This window comes from Pongo abelii, chromosome 5 (assembly GCF_028885655.2).
Source record: "Pongo abelii isolate AG06213 chromosome 5, NHGRI_mPonAbe1-v2.0_pri, whole genome shotgun sequence".
NCBI classification, from domain to species: Eukaryota; Metazoa; Chordata; class Mammalia; order Primates; family Hominidae; genus Pongo; species Pongo abelii.
In genome coordinates this window covers 165517364-165543725 of record NC_071990.2, presented here as the reverse complement: position 1 = coordinate 165543725, position 26362 = coordinate 165517364, and the positions used below count along the sequence as shown (strand labels likewise).

Sequence of the window (26362 nt, the reverse complement as noted above, 5' to 3'; positions counted from 1 at the left end):
ACAGAGTGCTGATTGGTGCGTTTTACAATCCTCTTGTAAGACAGGAAAGTTCCTGATTGGTGCATTTTACAATCCTCTTGTAAGATAGAAAAGTTCCCCAAGTCCCCACTCGACCCAGGAAGTCCAGCTGGCCTCGCCTCTCAACAGAGCAGAGGGAGGGCGGCTGGGATGCGGGGGCAAGGCTGACTTCCAGGGTTCCACCTTGGCCAGCGAATGGAAGGTGAGGGGGGAAATAGCTGAGGGGAAGGGAGTCTAGATGGAGAGACAGCTCAGTGCTGGGCTTGTTGGGTTCAAGCATTTTTGGAGCTTTGAGGGCACACCCACTACAGGGGAGCAGAAGATATTAAATTTAATTCTAAATTGTGGCAAGAACGTCACATGGAAACAGCCTCTGGTGACGCACCTGGCAATTGTGACTGTAGTGATCTCTTTTCCAGCCTACGTTCATGCCAGCTTCAGACTGAAGCTCATTCCTTTCTTGTCCCTGAGGTTTCTTCACGACCAGGGAGGAAGCAGTCCTTTAACTTCATGAATGCTTTTAAATCCTGGGTCATGCAAAGACTTCCTAAGATCCTGAGTAAAACATGAGGTTGCCCAGCACAACTCCGTGGCTCATTTTCAATAGTTTTCTCAGCTTTATTCTCAACTCAATTTTGTTATTCTAGTCAGCTGACCTATGGTATCACTATCACACCTCCATTATTTTAGAAATGGGATTTCCAACCTCAGCACGTCATTCATCTGAACAACTTCCACCGTGGTTTCCTGTTCATACAAGCAGCCCTCCTCCACACCGCAATTCCACTCCTGTGCCAATTCTTCTTTTAGAGTCAGGAGCCCAGAACGCTTCTACAATGCCAATTACAAGGCTCTTTGTGACAAGCGTTCTAATCTACTCAAACAAACAAAAAAAAATGCGTATTTATAGCATTCGTTCAACTAAAAAAGTATGCTATATAAAGCCCAAGAATGTAAGAGTTTACGTGTAAAAAAACTGACACCAGCAATTTTACCTCCTCCTTATTTTCCTCCAGCTGCCCAGTTAGGAGGATTGTTTGTTTGGTCTATTCGTCTTCCCAGACTTCTCACTGAATTCTCCTCTGACTCTCCCAGGGACCAAATCTCAATTCTTGTCTTCTGTTCACCGTTACTCCTTGGCTCTCTCCTCATCCTTACTCCTTTCTCTTCTTTTAAAGAAGCAGGCCCATGTACAATTCAGGGAGTATTACTGTTAGTACTACATTTTCTGTCACGTTCTTCAGAGGGGCTAGACTCCTTGCAAAGCAAAACTGTGGGCACAAGGCAACCTAAGACCTAATCCCTTCAAGAGGGTCTTGGTGCCCTGTGTGTGGCCACCCCCGACCTAATCCATTCAACAGGGTCATGGTGCCCTGTGTGCAGCCGACCCCAAACCAAGTCAACGGTGCTTTCAAAGACTACAGCCAGCCTCTGTCTGCATCCCGGCCTGCGCCCCGGGGAAATAGTAAAGCAAAAGGTGCCTTACAATAAGGGAGTGAGGAAAAGCCCGCCAAGCGGGTGGCGTTCAGATGAGATTGCTTACTCTACATGCGCCCTCAATTTAAAGGGACGAGTGGCCCACCAAGCCTTCTAAGTCATTGTGCCCATTTCTCAAGAGAGGGCTCTCTGTGGGCCGCACACCAGTGTGACCGTAGAGAATAAGGGTGGCGCCAGTCACGTCCTGAGAAAGTGATGAATGTGTCCTCGTGAATCGGTCAAGGTTTTCCCTTGCAGGTGGCCTGACTCAAGGGCTTCGCAGGGACACAAGAAAAAACTTTCAGAAAGTTTTACCATCAGGGAAAAAGCACATCAGGACCCGCCGGTCGTTGCAGGTCATGCCAGCGGAAGCTTAACTGAGGGAGCAGGGCGCACAGACACAGCTGTGCTCTAAGAGTTTAAAAAGCATTTTGGCAGATGTTTCTTGGTGATCAGTTGGAGTCTTTGGCACGAGGCTGGCATCTGGTGTGTTTCCTGTTCATTACTGATGAAATTGTCTAACGTGTCTGTGTCTCATCCGAATACAACAGAAAAAAAATGCCTGGGAATAAACACCCTAATCTAACCCGTGGAGGAATGTGTAGGTACTGTTTATCTTTGAAATAAATATTCAGGTCACATAAACTGCGGTTCAATGTACAAAGCAGAATTTAATATGAGGACATATAAGGTTTAAATATCATTGCATAGTAGTGACTTTTTAGGTAATCACTATTTTTTATGCCTGTTGCATTTGTGGTAGGAGTTTAGCTAGATTTTATTTGAAAACTACAGCTTACTTATAAAGTACGCACATTATTTTAATCATGTACAAAAATGTGTAAAACATCTTACTCACCATGTAACATGGGCACCCCAAAGTACATGAGTTTCTTAAGAAGACACATGAAATCTTCAAGGCTATAAAGAGGGCGGGAAATGACTCACTTCCCAATGACTCCAGGTAGATTAAATACACTTTTTTTTTTTTTTAGACAGTGTCTCACTCTGTCATCCAGGCTGGAGTGCAGTGGCACAATGTTGGCCCACTGCAACCTCTGCCTCCTGGGTTCAAGCAATTCTCCTGCCTCAGCCTCCTCAGTAGCTGGGATTCCTGGTGCATGCCACCATGCCTAGCTAATTTTTGTATTTTTAGTAGAGACTGGGTTTCACCATGTTGGCCAGGCTGGTCTGAAACTCCTGACCTCAAGTGATCCACCCACCTCAGTCTCCCGAAGTGCTGGATTACAGGTGTGAACTGCCGTGCCTTGACTAAATACACATTCTTAATTTAGCAACAGGAAACAATAGAGGAAAATAATGACACATACTCACTGAACATACACCAGTTCCAGGCAATGTGCTAAGAGGTTTACGTTAATTAGCTCAGTTGACTCTCTCTTAGGAGCCCTGTGACATAGGTAGTTTATCCCCATTTTATAGATGAGAGACTTGAGGTTTCAGGTTGAAGTTACCTGTCTAAAATCCCCAGAGTGAGAAAGCAGTCATATTCCAGAGAGCCTACGTTATGCTGACAGAGAAATATGGCTACATGAGAAAGATTTATGCAGCACCCTAAATATGCGCTTTTCTAATTGGAAATTCTGAGTGTTTCACAAGTACAAGTACTTTCCTACTTCTTCAAAAATATTAATTTTTTTTGGAATAATGATAAAAGCTCAAACCTGTTCTGCTGGACAGGAGAAAGGGCAGCCAGCGGGGCACAGAGGGAAAGCCTCCCTTTGTGTCTCTACTCCCTGTGGTTAAAATGTTACTATTTGGCCACACTGGCCTCCAGACATAACTGTGGCCAGGCACAGAATGGGGTTTCACACTAGGGTAGACCCTCAGATCTTCAACGTCTATTCCCAGGTCCTCCCAGGCAGGTCTGGGGCTCGGAGTGTGGGAGTTACTGCTCTGTGGGCTGCTGCCTAGACGGCAAGCTCCTGGTTTTGTTTGTTTGTTTTGTGGTTTTTTTTTTTGGCAGAATTTTGCTCTGTCGCCGAGGCTGGGGTGTAGTGGCGTGATCTTGGCTCACTGAAACCTCTGCCTCCCGGGTTCAGGCAATTCTCCTGCCTCAGCCTCCCAAGTAGCTGGGATTACAGGCATCCACCACCACACTTGGTTAGTTTTTGTATTTTTAGTAGAGATGGGATTTTGCCATGTTGGCCAGGCTAGTCTCAAACTCCTGGCCTCAAGTGAGGCCAGGCCTCCCAAATTGCCTGGGATTACAGGCGTGAGCCACCATGCCTGGCCTGAACGTCTCATTATTTAAGAATGTGTTGGGGTGGTGGTGGGGCCTTACTCCTAATACTTAAAATCATACACTGATGGCCAAAAAGCACACTATCAAGTATGACTTAGGAATTGAGAACTCAAGAAGATAACTTCAAGTACTTCTCCCCTTCCTAGGTAGAGGAGAAAACCGAACAGCATATAGAGGGAGATAGGATTCTAAGTCATGGTACAAACCTCCCCAAAGGAATTATGAGAATCAGCTTTTCTTAAAGATCCTCGCTTCTCTGTTTGCTAGTGTTTCTGAGTGATAACCAAGACCATCATTCCCAGGAGAGCATAGCAGTAAAGTCATCGACATCATCATTGCAGTTTCTCACTAGACGCCTTGTGCTGAGTGATGCACGTTCAATCTATACTGTGCACCTCTTGATTACTGAAAAGTGGTTAAAGCTAGATTACAATAGTCCCCCTTATTCACATTTCCCTTTCTGAAGTTTCAGTTACCTAAGGTCAACTGTGTTAGAAAAATATTAAATGGACAGTTCCAGAAATAAACATTTCTTAAGTTTTAAATTTCAAGCTATTCTGAGTAGTGTGATGAAATCTTGCGCCTTTCCGCCTGGGACATGAGTCATCCCTCTGTCCAGCATATCCTTGCTGTAGACACCTCCCCGGCCCCCGGTAGTCACTTGGCAGCCGTCTTAGTTATCAGATTGACTTCCTGTGTTCAAGTCATCCTTATTTTACTTAATAAAATAAGGCAGACCCAAAGCGCAAGAGCAGTGATGCTTGCAATTCAGACGGGACAAAGAGAATTGTAAGTGCTGCCTTTAAGTGAAAAAGTGAAAGCTTATCATAGCTACAAATATATAAGAAAAAACATTGCTGGGTGCGGTGGCTTATGCTTATAATTCCAGCACTTTGGGAGGCTGAGGCGGGTGGATCACTTGAGGCCAGGAGTTCGAGACCAGCCTGGCCAACATGGTGAAACCCTGTCTCTACTAAAAATACAAAAAATTAGCTGGGCGTGGTGGCGCGTGCCTGTAATCCCAGCTATTTGGGGGTCTGAGGCAGGAGAATTGCTTGAATTCGGGAGGTGGAGGTTGCGGTGAGCCGACATTGCGCCAGCAGTGAGACTCTGTCTCAAAATAGAAAAAAGAAAAAACATAATGTAATCAGGTTCTGTGCTATCTATGGTTTCAGTCCTCCACTGGGGGTCTGAAAATATATCCCCTATATATAAGAAGGGGCCACTGTATTTCAATTCTCTCAGTCCTAATCTAAGTCTATACTTTTCAAAGATTTATCAATGAAAGCAAGTCAAGATCAATTGATTTTTGTTGTTAAAACAACTGTAGGACTCCCGCTAGAAGCCCGAAAACTTTTTAAGGCAAAAATTGTGAGACACATATTTGGTAGTGTGCTTTTTTAGTATTCTGTAAGTAATTTCAAATATTAACAGTAAGGTGATTTTTAAATTTTGTTTTAGAGAACAGGCATTTGTATTCCCTAGTAATTATTGTTATGAATGATTTTTGGGTTAAATAAACAAAAGTTTGTGGTCTGAGCCTCAATTTAGATGTGATATAGTGTTCTAATAGTAGAAATTTCAGTTGTGTTTAGACAGCCAGCTACAGCATTTGGAGAAACCCGCGTTGGATGTAAGTTGGATTTTCAATTGCGCAGGCCCAGCAAAGCCACGGTTGTGTGATGAAAGCGTTAATATGAATGCCTATACTAGGACTAACTTGTCAGTCGACAGAGCATTGAATAGAGTGAAGGAAGAACCCTTCTGATTACTATGCCACGTCATATAATCCATAGGGAACTAAGTTCTGCGGGAAGAGAATCAGATAATGCTAGCTTCAAATAAACTGAAATCCCACAAAATTCAATGGTAAACGACGTTACTAGGGAAAAAAGAAAAAAAAAAACCTAGTTATTTCAGCATCATTGATACCAAGTGGAAATCTCCAATCAATAATCCATATCCCTTGAAAAGGAGATTTGTAGTAGGTAGGGTTCAAATAATTAGTTGACCCAAATAGTCCTTCAAATACCTGATAACATGAACATTATCACTGCCAGTCAAAGGGAGAAAAAACACTCGTCTTACTACACTCAGAATGTTCTAAATCTTCAGTACTCTATAGCTTTCTCATCAACGTGTACAGTGGTGTAAAATAATTTTCCAGAGGTCAACTCTTGATAAAATGTTCTACTGCTATGAGTTATTAAGTAGGTGAATGATGATTTATGAATGGAACTTACATGTTGGATACCAAGAAGACTAAAACTCACATCTTGTAGATAGTACCTTATGTCTTGACAGAAAAAAGATATAGATTAGCATCACTTCCTAGTCACTAAAATGGTTTGTAATCTTAAGTAATGAAATACGTGACATTTGTCATATTGTTCTATACAGTAATAGGGAACAATCCCAGCTTTACAACTATATTCAACTTTGGTGCAGTCACCTCTGATGCTACCTTTCCACAGAGTGGCGGGGGTCCTGCTCTCCCATTCCCCAGCCCTGGCACGAAGGGAATGGATTCCAAATGCATCTGAAACGTTCAGTCTGCTGCTAAGCCCTGAGCGGCTGCCTCCAGCTATGAGCAGCCTCATCAGTTGACCCCAGTCACCCATTCAAATCTTATTTTGCGAGTGTACCATGATTGGAAAACCTTTGGGAAGCCCTCTTGTGGGGAGCCCACCTGACCCCGAGTTTTGGCAGGAGCCAGGCCTCTCAATGTACTCGTTTCTTCTCCTTACCTTTCTCCTTTGTGGAGAAAAAAGAATGGATATGGCATTTGGGAGAGTCATACAATGACGGAGGGAAATTTGTCAGTTGTGCAGGAGTTTGCGGAAAGCATGAAGATGAATGGACTTGGGACCGGAGGTGGGAATGTGGGTGAGACCATCACAGAAACTGACAGGAAGTGACGGAAGTTCAGGCAGGCCCGTCACTCACTCAGATGCTATTATCAGGCACCTCTCCCAGGCCAAGCACATTTGAGAAACGGGAAGAGCATGCTCCCACTTCACCCTTCCAAGGCTAGACACGTTCTGTATGACCTCCAAAATAGTGGAATTCCAAAAGACACATTTTTGGAAAGGTGCTTTTTTTTTTTTGAGACAGAGTCTCGCTCTCTCGCCCAGGCTGCAGTGCAGTCGGTCACTAAGGGAGTATTTTTGAGAACATGTACTCAAGGTATGTTGATCCCCCTTGGTTTCTCATTGTAAGAGATTAATCTATTCTATTACGCCACTTTACCATATTTGACTAACATAAATTTGAGGCACAAGTTTGGTTTTCGTACATTTTGATATACACAGAAATACTAATTGCATCATTTAAACAGATCTCGACTCACTGCAACCTCTGCCTCCCGGGTTCAGACAATTCTCTGCCTCAGCCTCCCAAGTAGCTGGGCTTACAGGTGCTCACCACTACGCTCAGCTAATTTTTGTATTTTTAGTAGAGACGGGGTTTCACCATCTTGGCCAGGCTGGTGTTGAACTTCTGACCTCGTGATCCACCCACCTCAGCCTCCCAAAGTGCTGGGATTACAGGCGTGAGCCACTGTGCCCAGCTGGAAAGGTGCTTTTTTGTTTGCAGTGTTTCTTCTTTCTTTAAGCAAATACCGCCTGAAACAGTTATAAAGTGGAGGTGTCAGTACAGTAGAGAGCCACGTGCTAATGAAGCCAGAGCCCAGGGAGAAAACCATGCCTTTCCGTGTAGAAGGTTCTGCTCAGAGGATGCCAACTCTCAGCATGTGGCAAGGGTTTGATACAAGAGATTCTATTCCCAATCTGTCAACCACGTATACGAACTTAGGGATATCATTTCCCGAGATATCTCTCTGGGCATCTGATTTCTCATCTGTAATCAATAGTGTGTTAGTTCTTACGATCAACAAAACTGCTTTCACTTCTAAGGGCTTTTGATCAATTTTTAAAATTCTACATCTTTTAACGTTTGATGCTTACAAAAAGATCCTGGCTTCTCTCTCAGATATGGAAACTGGACTAAACCATTTTCTATACCCTGCCTCTCCCACAATAACTTAATATAGATATGCTTAAAGTGAATATCAAAGACAGTCTTGAAGATTAAAATATAAGGAGTACAGTTTCACTTTTGCAGATGGGAGAGCTGACGATGGGACAGCCAGCGCTGGCACGGCCTTGATAACATGCACGAACCAGGCTCTGGTGCACTTCAGAACCTGTGAGCGACTTGCTGCCTTCGCCGGCCTTCCAGCCAGCCAATTGGCTTCGATACCAATATCAGGGCTAAGTCTATCAGTTGACTTGACAATTCTATAGGGACAGGTAGGAAACGGGATATAGTGGCATTTATTCACTCAACAAATATTTATTGAGCACTTCCATTACAATTGCAATTAAACATTAGCGATAGGAAACTCAAGGAAAAACACCATGGCGCTCCCACCGTCAAGGGTACTCTGTATACTTTCACGCGAACGAAAGGACGAACAGTCTGAAGGAAGAGGAATGTTATCCTAAATTTATATAGACTGCAGAGATTAAGTGCAAAGCTACTATTTTTAGATAAAATGCTTCTCAGATAAGACCATAGTAAAAGGGTTAAGGGACAGTGGTTGAATTTCAATGTTAAATGGTACCTCGTGGGAATATGAAAGACTTTGAGACTGGTAATGGCGTTAGTACTAGGACTATGAGGATTGTACCCTTAGGGATACATCACACTAGGACTTGGCTTTGGATCCAAAGAAAGCCCCCAGGAAGGCCTAGAGGGAGAGGTACCAGGGCTGGAGAAATGTCTTTCTCAGCAGCAGCCAAAGGTGGGTGAAAATAAATGGTAATTCCTCCTGGTAACCCAACAGCCAAAACATAGTGGCTTTCAAAAAATATTTTTGGCAAGTCATAAATCAATATGATATCAAGGAATAAGATTACTTCAAATACGACTATACCAAGAAGCAAGACTTTCTACTAAAGTTTAGCCACCATTCTGAAATGAACATACTGTGAAACATTTAGCTCCTGTCTTCACAGAAGAGAATCATTTACTCGATGTTCTGCATAAAACTGGGGCTTGGAATTCTGCTGTATAATCCTCATACTACTTTTATATTCCATTTCTCTCTCTAGCCTGGGACTGTGAGCTGTTTGAAGCAGGAATGGTATATTCACTCTTGTCTACCCAGAGGCCAGGCATGGTATTCAGCCCAATCACTTTAGCACATAAATACTGCTTGAATGAATAAACTCACTTAGTTATTTTGAAAGTTCTTTGACTCGTATTTGGAATTTTAAAAAATCAGCATGAGTTCTAAATTGGATTTGTCTATTGAAACAATTGACAGTTCGGTCTCAAAATTCCTATATATTTTAAATCTACTTCCTTAATCATCAACCCCTATTACATTTTCTGTAATATGAAATAACTTAGGTGAAATTTACTCTGTGTCCAAAAAGTGGAAACACAAACACAATGGAAAAAAAATTAGCTTAACAACAACAAAAAACTTCACCAGAATGATCAGTGTTTAAAAAACAAAACAAAAAATAATCTCTAGTAGTTTGGGATGTTTCCTATGATGAAACAGACAAAAAACTGACATGGCCAGCAGCCTTGCTAAAGATAACTTGTCTCCATAAATACACATATGCCAATTCAACCTGGCATAATACACATGCGGAACTGAAATCTTCATTTGGATAATGACCATAGAGTTTATAGCCCTACTGAAAAACACATACACTCCTCAGGAGCAGGTTCTGTTTTACAGTGTGCTTTACAATACACCAACCATTTAGATATTTGGATGCTGTTGACAGTCAGTCCCTGGTGCAACTGTGGAAAGCAAGCTTATATTGCTCTGAGAGAAAAAGAAAACAAAAAACAAAACAAAACAAAACAGCACACTCATGTATACTTATCAAGTTATAGTTTTTGACCCGTGGCTTCTCACAAATATTCTACTTTTAAATTCCTTAGAGACGTTGAAGAGCATAACTTAAAGACGGGTGGGAGTAAAACACTTGGACATTTTGTTTAAAAGAGAGGCTAAAATTGTAAAATAAAAGATGTCTTCCGTTAAAATATCCTGTCTTTACTGTCTACCCAGCCCATGTATTTGAAGCTTGCCAGTTACAATAGCAATTTCTCCCCAGTCGGTCACTAAGGGAGTATTTTTGAGAACATGTACTCAAGGTATGCTGATCCCCCTTGGTTTCTCATTGTAAGAGATTAATCTATTCTATTACACCACTTTACCATATTTGACTAACATAAATTTGAGGCACAAGTTTGGTTTTCGTACATTTTGATATACACAGAAATACTGGCATCATTTAATTAACACCAATTAAGCACTCAGAAATTTGACTGTGGTGCTAATTCATCAATATGAGTAACCTGCAAGTGCAAAGCATGCATGATTTCTGTTGGGGTGCTTTCTAGTGTTTTTCCCCCCTAATATTTGATTTTTATAGCCATTGATATACAACAGGGTATCACAACCACCCTTTTCTATATATGGCCTAAAATTTTTCCTCTGGTATTTCTGTATTTTAATTCCGTTACAGAATTCTACAGTTTCTACTTTTAAGAAATATTCATGAGAAACAGGTAGTAATTCAAAATGAAAAGGAGTGGCACGAGAGCCTCCTGTGCATAAAACTCTTCAGGCATTCCTCACAGCCTGCTGAGGGCTCCCAGCAAGAAGGCTCATGTTGACACTATTACCAAATTCTTGGCAAGCAACCTGCTGGAATGGATACGGATCTCACAGCAGGCATGACTTTCATCACCTTTGGCTTTAGAAGAATGACAAATGAAAAAATACTTAAGAAATGGGAGGGGGTGTGGTATCCAATTTCATTTTTCAAGTTCGTATTTAGACTAAATTTACATCTGCCTCTATTTTTCTTTTCCATTAGCTCTGTTCAATGCCGTTTTGAAGGCAGTAGTACTCCTTTTTGAACTGAGGGGAGAAAGTGGTAAGGAAAGCAGGAGCTTCCCAGTATTTCCCTTAATAACATGAACTCTTCCCAGTTCATTGCATATGTACTTAAATGTGGAGTTCCATAGATAAAAATAAGGTGATCCACCCGTCTTGGCCGAGCCCCTGCACCTGGCTTCTTTTAGGTCGGGCTGGACACTCCGCTTTCTGGTTCAATAACTTTTCTTTGTTGCAACCTCTCTAGGATGGAGCTAAGGATGGTGGTGGTAATTCTTTAGCAAATTGTAACAAGCATTTTAGAAAAACTGGGTCACACATTTTGCTGTGGTTTGGGTGGAGTCTGTCCCCAGGAAAACTCCTGTTGAAATTTGACCCCCAGTGTGGAAGTGTTGGGAGGTGGGGGCTGATAGAAGGTGCTTGGGTTACCGAGGCGGATCCCTCATGAATAGATTAATGGCCGCCCTCGGGATGGGGCGTTTTCCCTCTTGCAGGGATGCATGAGTTCCTAGGAGACTCGGTTGAGTCTGGCCTCCTCTTGCTTTCTCTTGCCTTGTGGTCTCTGTGCACCTGGTCCACACTCCCCTTTGGCTTTACACCATGAGTTAAAGCAGCATGAGGCTCTCACCAGATGCAGCTGCCCAATCTTGAACTTTCCAGCCACCAGAAATGTGGGCCAAATAAACGTTTTTTCATCATTACCCAGCCTCAGGCGTTCTGCTATAGCAACACTAAATGAACTAACACACTTCTCTGAAGAATTCAAGGTATTCACACAGCCATCTTGGTATTTATTAGCTTAATGGGATGTACATTATTGGTGGTGTCCACATCAGTGATGTTTTCCTTGTAGAGTACAAAATTTCTCTGCCAAATAGACTCATACAGAATTCAGTGAACAGGACATAAAGTCAAGCTAACACTACATTTTTTCTTTCATGTCTCTCCATACCGGGTTGCTTTAATTCCAAGAGTAATGGGAGATTTCTAATTCATTTTAGAATCAACACCAAATACTTACTGATGACAGACCACTTCTGGAAGTGATACCTAACTTTCCCACTTTATTTCATTTAAAACCAACTTTACTGCTAGTAGCCCCCAAACTGATGCTTGAATGATGTTCTGGATGAGGCATATGTATGTTTGATTTGCTAATGTAGCTTTTTTTTTTCCCTGAGAGTCCCATTTAACTCTTAGTTTCAGGACCTGCATTGCGTTCCGCACATGAACTTTAAAGTTTTACATTTTCCTGCCACCTAGGAATCTAGAAATCTAGAGTCAGTTTAAATTCTGGACAACTTTTTAATGCTGTTTTACCTCAGTGATAAAGCAATGAACAAAAGCATATTACATATTATCATTTAATTAAAATGTATTCAAACCAACTTTCAACTTGTACTACCAGTATGTCTTAATTTTATAAATCAATCATTGAAAACAATGAATGTAATAAGGGAAACACTAAAATTCAGGTTTCAAGCACAGCCAAGGCACTTTCCTCATTCCCAACCTTGACAGTTCTAAGTTAAAGGAGTGAACATAAAATCTTTAGTATCAACTCAAATAGTTCTGCAAGAATTGTGGATTCACTTGCAAATATTTTCTTCTCCTTTTGCTCTTAATCATCTTTTTCTTGTGATAACCTTTATATTAATATCCAGTTAAGTAACCAATGAACATAGTATAGGATACTTTAAAACACAGACTACAGTAGATTTTCATCCCAATTTTAGGAGATATTCTTTAAAATTGGAACTGTTGTGTAGCATGTAAAAATAAGCACTTTCAGAGGGTATATAGTTCACAAAATAGCATTAAACTGGAATAATCTAATTTTAATAAACATTTTTTGGGGAAGATGTGATGCCAAACTTACCATGACTATTATTTTAGATATATGTATAGCACAACTATTAGATGGTCAATTAGTTTAACTGTTTTCTAAGAAGACCACAAAGTATTGTATAAAAGAGGTAATCATTAAAAATTACATTAGGAAGGAAATCCAAATGTCTAGTGCTTCCATTAAGTACTTCTTTGAACATAAGAAATACAATGTGCATGAATAACAGTGACTAAAATATTCATCTGATTTTTCAGGAGGAAAAACATCAAAACCGATTTTATGTCATCCCTTTTGAGAAGTTGGTTTGAAAGTCAGATCACCATCCTGGACCAGGAGACAAGCACAGATATCCACAGGAGCCAAGGAGCAGGCTGGGAAGGATTAAAGCAAGAGAAGAGTAAGAAAATCAACAGCCCAAGTGTGACACGAGAGACAGGAAGGAGTGGTGGGGTGGTGACTAACCAGGGAATACTTGGCTTAAGGGGACCGTTTAATTACTCAGTTTCGCTGGTGCCTACTACGTAAGAATATATGTTTGGGCTTTCTAGACACTCATCTTTCAGGAAGAGCAGATTTTGTGAAGAATTTTTTTAAAAAAAAATCTAATATGGGCAATCAGACTTTTTTTTAAAGTCTAGTGTTGCCACTTTTAAATTATGGCAAGTAGTTTAAAAAGCAGAACACTGTATAAGCCAAACCAAACACACCTTTGGGCTGCTAGTCTGTACGACGGTGCTACGGATCCTGCACCTGTGGGCTACTTTAACAAAGCATTCTGTTGAGGAAAACTAAGGTTCCGGTGAGCAAGAGGAAAGGAGCCAGAGGTACTTGGAGATGATATAAATAAGAAAGACTGGAAAACTTAAGGTACAAGGAGTCATAACATTTAGATGTTAAAGAATCATAAAGGTTTCACACTACTGGAAATGATTTTTTTTAATAAACCAATTCTGTTCAACAGGTTAATGACACTAGTCCTTTTCATGAAGCTGATGAAATCAAGTTTTGGTCAGCATTCCTTTCTTCTTTCTTACATTTGAAAACTACATAAAAACTGTACCATTTATTAAAGATAAAAAAAAATTTGGATGCACAGTCCAACTGTGGAACACTGTAGCAGTCTGTTTACTAATCTCCCTTAATGGCTAAAATCAGAGTGAATGTTATGCCCATTTTCTAATGTTACAATAACTCCAGAATGTCAAATTCTTACATTTTTTAAATAGTGTTGAAAGCCTCAATAAAATTGAAAGTGTGCGTTCTTTATTCTCATATTGATACATGCATTTTCTGGGGGTGGAGGATAAGCAGCACTTTCCAGCTGCAGTTGGCTTGAGAGGATGAAGCACGTGCACTTTTTCCAGTTGGTTTCATTTCATGTACAGTCATATGAAGTTCTCCGTTCACACGTGATCTGTGAACACCTATTTCAACTTCTATATATATATATAGATACACAATATATCTATATATCTATATATAGATATATATATATACACAATTTCCACGTAAAATTTTAAATGTTTCACACATACCACAATATAAACCATAAAAGATATATTTGGTAATAAAAACTTAATAGCACTTTTAAGTTATAAATTAACTTTTACCCTGGAAGCTGAGATCTTCCCACAACGTGGTGTCTTTTGCCAAGAAGGGGCAACAAAATTATAATGTGGAATCAATACTGTGGCTGCTCTTTGCTGCAACTATCGCCTCATTCTACTATGAATTCATTCATTCGCCTTCTCTCCCACCCCCGGCAATTAGTGCAGCAGAAACACAGAAAGGAGATGACTGTGCCTAGGTTAACCAGTTTGATTCCGCATTGAAGGCACGAGCGCAGATAATGTTGGTAAATCTCTTCATATCAAAGGCATCTCAATTTAGATCACTTAAACTACAGATAAAATTAGATGTGTAGCACATATTTCTAAAATATTGTCCATATTTTTTCCATTTTAAATAAAGGTATTAAGGAATTTGTGACAATGTAAAAAACTACTCTATGCACTTAGAAAAGTTGTGAATTCGAAAAGTTGCAGAATAATTTTTGCTAAATAAATTATCATTTGGCAGTAAGTTCTATTCTACCAAAAATAATTTGTTTGAAATGCTGTAACAGCTACTTCTTATCAAGGAATAAAGACAGGCATCACATCCTGGTCAAACATGCAAAACCACTCCCACCCCACCCCACCCTAAAACTAAAGAAACCTTAGGCTGTCACATGTGAAAGTGTTATGTCATATATATATATACACACACGTATATATGTATTTATGAAGAGTCTTGATTTGGTAGTGAGCAATTTCATTTAAACCTATCATTTGCTTTTGGCACACTAAAAAATTCAGATCCTTATGTAGCGTTTAGAAAACCATACCCAGACACCAATTGTGTGTACGTATACACATCCTGGCTTTATGGGCAGGGTGCCCTAATGACCTCTTACATCTGCAGCTACTGCACTGGTGCGTACGGGAGTAACTACTTTCACGTTAAGTTTTCCCTGACATTTGCCTAAAGGAAAAGTTTAAGGACATTAATTTCACCAACTTCTTGACTGAAAGCTCAGCTTTCAACTGTTTTGTCAAATAGTTTCAATCAATCAACTGACTCTAGAGTTTTACTATTCTAGGAATTTGGTAGTTTCATGTTTAATAATATTGTAACCTGTATAAAAATGAAATCTGTAATGTTATTTTCACCTTTTTAAACTTTTTTACATTTCCTACATAAAAGGTAGCAATGACATAATTATACATAAAGTAACCCTTAACTGAAAATGAGATGAGGCTGCATTCATAGGCTTCAGAGAACAGTAAATTGCATAGAAATTCATCAATTTAAGTGACATGGTACCATGACAATTTGTATATTAGCAGCTTGACAGACAGCTTCGAATTTTCACAGACTACTACATGAACTGTTACGGCAACGGAAACTTTTACAAATAGTAGCATGTTAAAAGACCTGTCTACCTAACAACAGTACACTACCCACCGCTCCCATCAGAGACATGACAGGGTTTGTTTACATGATCCAAATGACCATCTCAATGGTGATTCGCTGTTATCACTCACATCAGCTAACACTACTCTGTGTATTATTTATATGTATATGTGTGTATATGTATTTATGAAATGAGAATACCTTGACAGTCTGATTGGTTAACAGCGTATTGGTACAGTTTTGTCTTCTATTACATGTCATTCATTTCAGCCCTCAATTTTAGAACCCTAAATAAATAAAATGTAATTTACAAAGATGAATTGTTATTTACAAATGCAAAAATTCATCCTGAGGATTGTTATCTAGGAGAAATGTTTCACAGAAAAAAGCAAGTATCAATCTGTGAAATAAAAATGCACCTTGAGTTAAACTAAAGAATTCATAATTACAGGTTAATTTGCCCAAGTTCCAGCCAAGAAAAGCATGAAGATATTTAAGAAATCTTAAATTGATTTGCATGCAAGAAATTAATCACATACAACTTTTCAAATCCCAATGTTCCTCCCCCTTAAACTTCTTGTTTAATGTTTTAGTCTGACTGTATTTTAAAGTAGGTGACAGAGAAAAAAATACCTGAGGAAAACTCAGTAACGTGCTGAGGGTTCTTTTCCTCACTGGAAAGCAGCGGGGCTTCAGGCCACCATGAGAAACAGCCAGTGGGCCTTTGGCTTTACCCAAGTTAAGCTCCCCTAATAGGAGCAGTTAGCTAAACAAGTTCAGTGCTTTCCAAAGGAAAAAGGTCAAGTTAAAACAAAAATCTAAAGGTAAAATATCAACAGTTTCTCTGCTTTACAATGTGACCATAAAATTACTTATTTACAGAAATTAAAAGAAATGGTTCAACAAAGAATCAAACTGGTTTCTCCAGGTATATACCATTACAATGTGTATCTTTTTACTCGATGCTGTGAGCAGACAGTGATTATTTTGGAGAAGGAAAAATAAGGTGTGGAATTAGTAATGCAGATGCTGAAAGGCAAGTGGCAAGAGAAGAATGCCTCAAAGGCTACTTTGTTCCCATCTCTACTGCACCTACACCCGCCCCCCGCCCCCAAGCTAGAAGACCAGAATAACCAAAGCCATTTTAACAGTAGTGTGCGAAACTGTCAGCTGACAAACAACATAAAAACAAGTCACGCTATGTTATCTGTGGTCACGTTCTTCAGGGTTAGTCCAGTAACTCAAGACTTTACATTCTTTTGTCTTTGTTTATTTTAATTAAACATATAAAGGTTAATAAACAGACAAAGTCCAGAGTTAGTAGGTTGGTATTATAACATTTATTAAAATAATGCTATGGGTTAATAGAAACAGCAAAGAACCAAAGAATTAAAATGCAAGCTATGTAAAATCCCAACTAAAACCCAAAAGTGTCTAATGTATTCATTCATTAGCTAACTAAAAGCCCAAAAAAGACAAGACACCCAATATAATAAAGTACTGCAAAACAATTGGCAATTTTCAGTTATCAAAATTGTGGATTTTGCATTTTGTATCCTTTTCTCAATCAAGAAAAAAATTCTTTTTGAATGTTATATAACATACATATAAAACAAGATAGAAAAATACATTATAAACTTGTAACAATGGCTGTAAATACATTATCTTACATGTTTCTCATAGGCAATAGGTTGGTTATGGTTACATACATAGCATGAAACTAAGATAATGAAGAATAGACAAAAATACATGTCAGCTGTACGGTAACATACAAGCGACACTCCCATCTACCCACGCTAAAAAATTACATAATACTGTCAGAAAAAAAGTCTTAAAAACTACATATTTTAATAAGAAATAAATTCAATAAAGAATGATAATACTGAGAACCAAGGCATTCAGAGATTTCAAAAGTCATGCTTTTTTCAGTTGATCCAAAATTTTGTCAACCAAGTTTTCAAAAGTTTGTTCAGAGCCAACATTACCTATAAATGTCACACATTTATTATTTCATACATTTACTTTCTTCCCCATAAAAGACCTTTGATAAACATCTAAAATGTCCAGGTATAACATAGTTGAGATGAAACTGGATCAAATACTGGTATTGTTTTTAACAACTATCACCTCAAGTGTTTGAGTGTCGCAAATTTATTCAACCAACCAAACAATATAAAAATCAAAATGGCACAGCATATATTGTAAATAAATCAAAACTGTATGTGTAACAGCAAGACAAAGCAGTGGCATATTAAACCAAAGCTAGCTGGATACAAAACAGTGAATGTCTATTGCATAGTAAATAAACTGACAATGGTTTCCAAGTGACACAAGATGGCGGGGGAGGCCACCAAGAAGGTTTCCTGCTGACCTCTGACTGTGATGCTGGGAAGGTGTGAAGAGGGGACGAGTTGATAAGCTGGGGGGGAGTCCACTGTCACTTGAGATTTGCCACGTCTGGTACTGAGCAGTTAATGATTATTCACTCAAGTGTTTAGATGTAGGCTTTGCACAGAAATTGCTTCAACTACATAACTAACTGTTTCAACTTCTTGAGAAATTAGAAGCTTAAGCTGAAATGTGGTTGAGTATTTATATGCACTATGATGCTAATTTTTCACATTCTTTTAAAGTTAAGGGATGGGGGAGGCAGAGGTTACTGAAACAGTAAAAGGATACACTACACCAGTTATCTGGTATGATATAAAGACATGTGATTAAATTTGGGTGATTTAAAACATTGTTTTCTAGAATGAAAATCACAAAGATTCACTTTTGTGAAAACATTTGCTAGGTATCCTATTATCTATCTCCAATTAATTAAAAACAAAAAACAAAACCAAATGAATGCATCCCCCTTCTCCAAATAAAACAAAGCTCTAATTTTGTCTGTAAACGCAAGTTTAGATGACACATAATTTTTATCTCAGAATCCTTTGGGTTAACATTGAAGATTGGAATAACCAAAAGTATTAAACTATTTTTTTAAAGAGTTATGTTTTAAAACTTACTAGTCAGGCATTAGAAAAGTTATCAAATCTTTTCACAGTATCAGATTTGGCAAATTTGCATCAAGGTAACGTGGCAAAAATCATATAATTCAAACCATCAACTCATTTGTCTCCCTCATATCTTCTTTCACATACTGGGCGACTGAGTAACATGCATTAACTTGTATTCTGAGGGAGGAGCTGATCTTTATGAGACACTTGACTAAATGACCATGAAGGAAAATAAGGCACTTTCTTTTCTTTAGACTTATTCCAATACTTAAAAAATAAAAAAGAAAGACAAAAAGGCTCTTTTGGTCTTTTGTTTCTTGACAACCACCAGAAAAAATCATTTAATGAAATAAAGGGTTTCTTTGTTCTTTTTCTTTTTTTTTTTTATAACACTTGAAAGTATAAAATGCTACATTTCCAAAAATATATATATTTTTTCTGCACCAGCACCCTTGTATAGTAAAAGTATCTACTTTTTGTTCATTTGTTTCAATGCACTACACTTTATCTACAATTTCATTACATGTATACAGCAAATAGGCAAGCATGGCTTTTACATCCTTAATGATTTTTTTCTATACAGGGAGGCTTAAAAAAAAAATACTTGAACAGTTTGCCCAGTAATGTGACACATAATGCATGTACCTTGTTCTCATATTTTTTTAGGTGTAAAATAAAGATTCAGTAATTTTAACTCAGATATTTATCTTTTTAAAAATAGTGTTGCAGTTTTGTTATTTGCATTACTTTTCAAAACTCCTTAAGTTTTTCTCTCATGGCACACTTTCTTCTAATACTTCAAATTTTGGCAGGCAATATAAAAAAGGCTGCAACTTCTGCCCTTTGAGGGCACTGTAGTGACTAAACAGCATATCAAATTTTGAATACTTTTTGAAATCACTTCACCAATGATATCCCTGACCGAAGGTTCATGCATGATGCATCATCACACAGTACATTCAGAGAGAGCTTTGACTTCGCTATGAGAAGAAAAAGATTCCTAGAAGTCTCTCACAGTAACTGCCTCTGTCATTGAGTAGTTAGTTAAGGGCCATCTGTCTCCCCTTCTTAAGAGAGGCCTTCTTACCGTTCGCTTAGGGTGGGATATTAAAAGATGATCAGTGCTGTGGAATGAATTGGGCCTTATTGCTTTACTACTATTCAGTGCAGGTTCTAGAACCACTTTCACCCAAACAGGAAGAAAAAAAAAAAAAAAAAATAGCTGAGTTGGAGGACAATTTCTTTGTCTTTTGTTTGGTTAGATGGTAAGACGAACGGACAAGTGCCTCAGCTCGCTGCACTGACGACAGGCAAGCAAAGGCGATTACCAGTTAACTGATCAGCAGGCAGGCATGGTCAGGTCATCATTGGGTGAAGAGTTCAGAGGTCAGAAGGTCATAGGTTAGTTGCCGGTGGCGGCTGGGTGGTTAGAAACAAAAAAAAACAAAACAAAAAAAAGAAAAGAAAAGATAGAGAAGAGATTAGTTTCAGCTAGTGACGGCTTAATGACAACATGAAAAACTAATCACAACTAATAAAAAAAAAGCATGTTTAATTCTGACAAACTGATTGACACCATCTACAGAATACAATTAAAATCATGACAATTTCGTATCATGATTTGAACAAATGAAGAAGAGCCCACTCCCACAAAAAAAAACAAAACAAAACTGGTTAACAAGAAAAAATAGAAATAAAATACAACTAACAACTAATAGTTAGTAGCAGTCAATGAAGGAAATTGAAAAACAACAATGAATAGGTTTGGTATACAGAATTTTTAAACAGTCAGTGCAGTTATCAGTATCTGACTGCTATTAAGCATTAGTATTCTCTGAGATGCAAGCATTAAAGCAACTATTAATGATGGATGTGATTATTAATAACTGATGATTAACAGAAATGAATCTAAAGAAATTCAAAATTCTATGAACCATTTGGTTCAACATAAACTCTGGGCCAAACAAGGTTTCTTTTGTTCAATAAATGTTTATTGCTTTTTCAATTATTCTATTTACAAACAACATGGAATTTCTTGGCCTCATGATACAAAGCGATACTAAACTGTAGTCTAGCGGTGTAGGCAACATCATGGGAACCAGAAAATGGCCAGGCCTTTTGCACTAGCCAACACTTTCCAGTTGAAAATACTATTTTACACATATAGAACACTTATAAAATGCACTTGCATGTAAACACTGTAAAATCCTGCCATTTAAAATTCTATACTCAAAAAGCTCTAAGTACATCAAAAAATAGAAGAAATTTCTAATTGATACCAATAAGGCATTTTAAAACTACAAACAGCTTTCTTTATTCAATTTCAAAGCTAATACTCTGCAAATACAATAAAATCTGACATTTCATATACATTCCTGCTTTATATTTTTATATTTTAAAAGAAGCCACCTGTAAATACTATTTTCTTTTGCAAAATAACAAAAAGGACAAAAAAATTTTAAAAATTACAGTAAAACATAAAGTAGTTCTCAAGTGGAAAAGTTATCATTCCCAATGTCCTTGAGTTGTTCCTTCCTTAATCAACCTTTGTCACATTCTGCTTCACCAAACTTGGTCCACTTAACAGTAGTATAATTTTTAAGACTCATTCAACAGCTTAATTATTTCTACTATATTCTGAGGTTTGATAGAATTTTCTGTACTGTTGCCACTGTGACTAAGGCAGAGGAGATGTGAATGAAAAGATATTCAGTGCAAAGTTAGATTCTGTGCCACTTCATAGATCAAAGCCCAGAAGGTGTAATGTTCAGTTTAAATGATCTAAAATAATGGACTGATTTACCTTCATATGACAAAAATGTTTTCTATAGTCTATCATTTAGAACAGTTTATAAATACTACAAAAATACTGTATCTTCAATGTGACCAAATCTTCCCTGAATTTCTTAAAAGTGGAATTTTATTTAAAATAAAAATTGCTGCTCCAAAATCATAGAAGAAAATAAATATTTAACATGATGTAGTCATACTACTTCACAGGTATTCCAAAATATAAAATCTTAAAGCATTTTTGATGTTACTCATAGTTTTGATTAAAACTGTTTAAAGTTTCTTATACAAATTATGTAAGTGATGGTTTTTGTATTACTCAGAAAAATTTCTGACTTCTTTTCTGAGTGTGGAATATATAAACGAAGTGAGTGACCATTTATATATACCAGGACACCTAGACTACATCCTCTGCCAAGTCTTGGCCTCCTACACAGGTGTGTCACCATGCAAGACCATACTGTTCATTACAACTAAAAGGTCAGTTGGTCTCTAATAGGCTTCAAATTCAGTTTTGAAATATATATAAAGAGGTGAGTTTATTTTTAGTAAAGAACTAGATATTGGTCAACCATGTAGTACTCTAAACGTTCATATGGAATTACATGGTTATATGTCCAAGGGCTGAGTTTCTTTGCATTAAATGAATGCATATACTAATAAACTTCTCTTCAAAATATTTTTTAAAAATAATTTTAACCTCAAAAATAGAGAAAACAGTAGTATCATAAAATAATTTAAGTGAAGGACTTCAGACATCTCCCTTAGACCCAATGAGTGCATACAGTGATAAGTATACGAGTAATCTGTTACTAAAAAAGAAATGAGCATTTCGGTTTGCTGACACTGCATTTTAAATAAAAACAGTGACAGGACTAATCAAAACACGTAACTACAAAAGATCCATGCATGGAATGTGTCCAAATACAATAAAATCTTCCTCAAATATGTCCAACTATCTCAAGGCACTGGAGTATTAAGTAGGCCAATAATTATTGTGTTAAAGCAAAATGGTGAGAAATCTCCTAAAAGGGGGCATATAGGGAAAGATTAGCTGGGGGAAAAAAACTACTTTAAAATACTCTTTAGAACAATTGTAGACATTAGCAATATGAATAAAACCTCAAATTATTCATGAAATTGTCCAGTTTCTTTAAAAGTCAAGTGACTTTCCAAAAAATTTCCCCATCCCTATGAGACGTGCTCATACAGAACACTTACAAGGAATATCACCCTCATAGACGACCACGGAGCTGGGGTCTATTTTGTTCACTGAATAATCACTGTTAGTGATGTATACATTAGTTTAAAAGTCTTCGACGTTCTTTATGGATTATGCTAAACAAATATTAACAATGTCTTTGGGAAAGGCATGTTATTCCTGATGTGGACAACAGCTGTGTCTAGTAATTATCATCAGTACTCAAGGTAATCACATGAAGCAGGTAGGTCCTTCATAAATTCATAGAAGATGTACAATTGAAGTACAAATCCAGCACTTTTTCCTCCACTAATATTTGAGACTTTGATCAATTTAATTTGTAGGAAACAAATGTGCCACAATAGAAACTTGTAAAAAATCCTTTTTTACTACCATGCTTGAGATTCCTATCTTGTGATGGAAAAACTCAGAAAACAATTCAATGTCAATAAACCGAAAATATCATTCCTCAATAAGCAAAAATAATTTATAAAAGGGTCCAAGGGCATATACAGGACACAAATTATAAAAGTTGTAAAGGAGAAAAATGAAGACTTATTTTCCAGTCACAGGTTAGTCAAAAATTATATTCACACAGCTGGATCTCATATCACCACAGAACTTCAAGAGACAGTTTACCTTCAGATAATATATTTTAGCAGCAAATGACAAAAATCAAAGGATCCATTTTGGCAAAAGAATGTAAGAATAAAAGGGAACTGATGCTCTAATTTATATAAAAAAAATTCAACTACATGAAAGTTATCTTCACAGTCCTCACTTTGTTGATTTTAGCTAAGTACTTGACATGTGCACCCTCATGTTTATACAGTGGCTCAAATATTTTATTATAAAGAAAAATGGAAACTAAATCTTCAGTTTTCTCCAAAAGTACACAGGAGGCATATATTCCTTTACTTCTCTCATTAAAGCACCATCCGTTCAATTCATTTTGCAATACCAACCCCAAATTTCAGAACTTTTAAAAGGTAAATTTTAGCAAAAGTTATTAATGAAAATAACTGAGGCAACATCAAAATTTAATAGCTCCCCAAATTGACTAATTTATGTTTTAGTAGGAATAAATCATAGTACATAATAATAGAAGATTTAATAAGTTAAAATATGAAGGGAGAATAAACCAAACCAAAACAAAAAACCCAACCCTTAAATCTTGTCAATGATCACAAACAAATTTAGAAAAGGAAAAAAAACCGTGTGCAGGTAAGCAATTACATTTTTCCATCAGGTGTGGTGTTGCAAATTTTATGGACACCCAACGCATTTCTTATAGACAAGAACTGCAGAACTAAACTAACCTCGGTCTGCGGTCACAATCCTTTGGTAAGGATGGACACGCATATCGTGCCTTCGAACTTTAGTAGCCACCGCACCTAGTTAAATTGCAATTACCAAGACAAAGTTAGAAAACATTCACAAGGGGGGAAAAAAACATTAACAGCAGGTTTATCAAAATGGATTTCAAATGTTCATTTACTACAAAAGTTTAAGAAACACGTTAAGGCACAGTAGTTTTAAAATTAACCACAATATGTCATGTATATATGCATCTATTAATATTGCATTCATTTCAAACATCTTGGGCCTTAACCTATTTTATCCATTCATTTACAATCCCCAAGTTACAGTATTTCATGAGCTCTATTAGATCCAAACATATTTAAGCTTTACTAGTCACATATTCACTGAAGTGCCTTTCTTGCAGCAGGACTACTTAAATAATGCCATGTTTAATACTGACAATTATTTGCTAACCTTAAGACCACTTCAAGAGTTTATCACTTAAAAAGGTTTAAAAGCAATTCTTAAAGCCTACAGATTGTGGTTTTAAACTCTGAGTCAATAAGTATGAACTGCAATGAATTAGGTGATTAGTAAAGCAAACAGTATAGTACACTTAGCAGTCAGTATACTACTATACACTCCTTTATAAATTACCATTACTGTGTAATATTACAGACTAAACCAAATTAATAACATAATTTTACTTTATATCTATGTGCAAAAAGTGCAAGTAAGTCACTGACTGCTAGGCTAAGCTTTTTTCCCCCGGAGGCTGCTGAGACTAAGCATTTGTTAAATTCAGATCTGATGAGGGTTCAGTTAAGACCGTTCTTGAATTCTTAGCCTTTCGTTGGGAAAGCCATACCTAAAGATAAAAGGAAGGGAATTAAAAATTAGTCATCAATGAAGACTTGATGCTAATACCAATCTCCTCACTACTACCAACACACATGTCTGCATCTGTTTTGAAGGGCACTGCTTATTTTAAAATAATTTAATGTGAGATGTGACATAAATAGCATGCATGTTATCTGTGTGCAAATTTATTATAACTTAGAAATTTAAAATAATTTTCTGAGTTCTCCAAGTGGTCAATATCATGTTTTACTGCTTAGGTGGCAAAGCAAGAAATGAAATTAACCATAATAGATTTTTTCATTTGGCACTTATGATTATTCACCTTATGAATGCCAATTAGAAATCTGCATATTTTGGTCTTTATTTTACCAGTCTAATAATTAAGTTTTTATAAGTAAAAATTTTCCAACAAACAAAAGACATGAAGCTTTACAATGAGAAACAAGTTTTACTGCAGTGCCTCTTGCTATTTCTAAGCAGTAAACTGGTCCATCACCCCTTATTAATTTTAGATAAGGTAATCATATACAAGTACAATTCCATGTGGCAAAATCAGGGAGATCTTGCACTGAAAGTGCTGGAACAGCAGCTGGTGGCCAAGAGCCCCAGCCCTGCAGGAAGTCAAGAGTCATAACTCCTCGGGAACAGATGCTGTGGGTGCAGCAGAGAGGAGTTCTGGGAAAAGGAGCATGCACGGGACCACAGGACAGAGTATTAATAGAAAAGAAAACTTAAACAACAAGGTTACAGGTTACATGTTATTTTAAAAATGCTTCAAGAAATGTGCAACAGAGACAAGCCTCTCATAAACAGTTCTGTGGTATAATTCTGACCTGCAATTACTTTATACAATGATTTAGAGATAAACAGAAAACATGTACAATGAAATGTATTTGTTCATGAAACAAAGGGCACCTGAGTGCATGCACACACACAGATAACATACAGAGCATCATGGCTTTCTTTACTTGAACAATGAATTTTCGAGTTTAAATCTTAGTGTTCTCCAGTTCATTAAAGATTTTCAAATCTTTATAAATCAATATTAATGCTGGAAAAAAAAAAACCTTAAAAGATCAAAGTCCTAACAGTCAACACCATGCATGCAGCACCAAGGTCATATACAATTCAGGAAAAAAAGTATTCAAATTTTGTCTGGTAAAACAAAGGGGTTGCACAGAAACAGTTTGTTCCACATTGACTGGTCGTGTTATAACAGCTGCTGTATTCTAGTCCTTCATCCAGCAAGTCAATGGGCTGAAATATCAGGCATGACTGGCATTTCAATCCACTCTATAAAAAAAAGGCATCAGTAATGTCTTTTTCGAGCACACCATTTTTTGTTCATGTAAAACCAAGCGTTTACATTATGATTTTAATTTTTGCCTTAAGTGAGATTCTGAATTCAGTGATTTGGTATTTATTTAACTATTCCATACTGTACTACTGAAATTAAGAGTATCTCTCATGTTTAATATGACTAGGACTCCAAAACGCAAGAACTGAAAAATCTTAAGAATACAACTACAGTCATGCCTGCATAACAACATTTTGGTCAACAACGGACCACTTATACTATGGTGGTCCCATAAGATTATAATGGCTATACCACACAGCCTAGGTGTGTAGTAAACGATATCATCTATGTCTGTGTGAGTACACTCTATGATGTACACCAAATGATGAAATTGCCAGACAAGGCAATTCTTAGACT

The 26362-nt window shown here is 37.5% G+C and overlaps 1 protein-coding gene and 1 long non-coding RNA gene across 9 annotated transcripts in view; one reads left to right on the top strand and one right to left on the bottom strand.

The window, feature by feature from the left end:
* Nucleotides 1-103: 103 nt before the first annotated feature.
* On the top strand, nt 104-13161 carry LOC129060126 (uncharacterized). Its single transcript, XR_008526548.2, has 2 exons — nt 104-220; nt 12792-13161. It is a non-coding gene; the product is annotated as an uncharacterized LOC129060126 (long non-coding RNA).
* A 297-nt stretch (nt 13162-13458) lies between these two features.
* The window catches only part of QKI (QKI, KH domain containing RNA binding), a 165553-nt gene continuing 152649 nt past the window's right edge, over nt 13459-26362 (bottom strand). For 3 of the 8 annotated variants that reach the window (XM_002817559.6, XM_024248060.3, XM_009242422.4), the window contains exons 7-8: nt 23805-23879; nt 13459-19913 (exon numbers count right to left, since the gene is read on the bottom strand). In XM_002817559.6, the coding sequence (XP_002817605.3) occupies nt 19897-19913; nt 23805-23879 (92 nt within the window). In that variant the 3' untranslated portion in view covers nt 13459-19896. Of the gene's footprint in view, nt 19914-20463; nt 25942-26362 lie in introns of those variants that run through there. The other 5 variants (XM_054558422.2, XM_063725082.1, XM_063725081.1 and 2 more) reach the window with 3 other exon arrangements.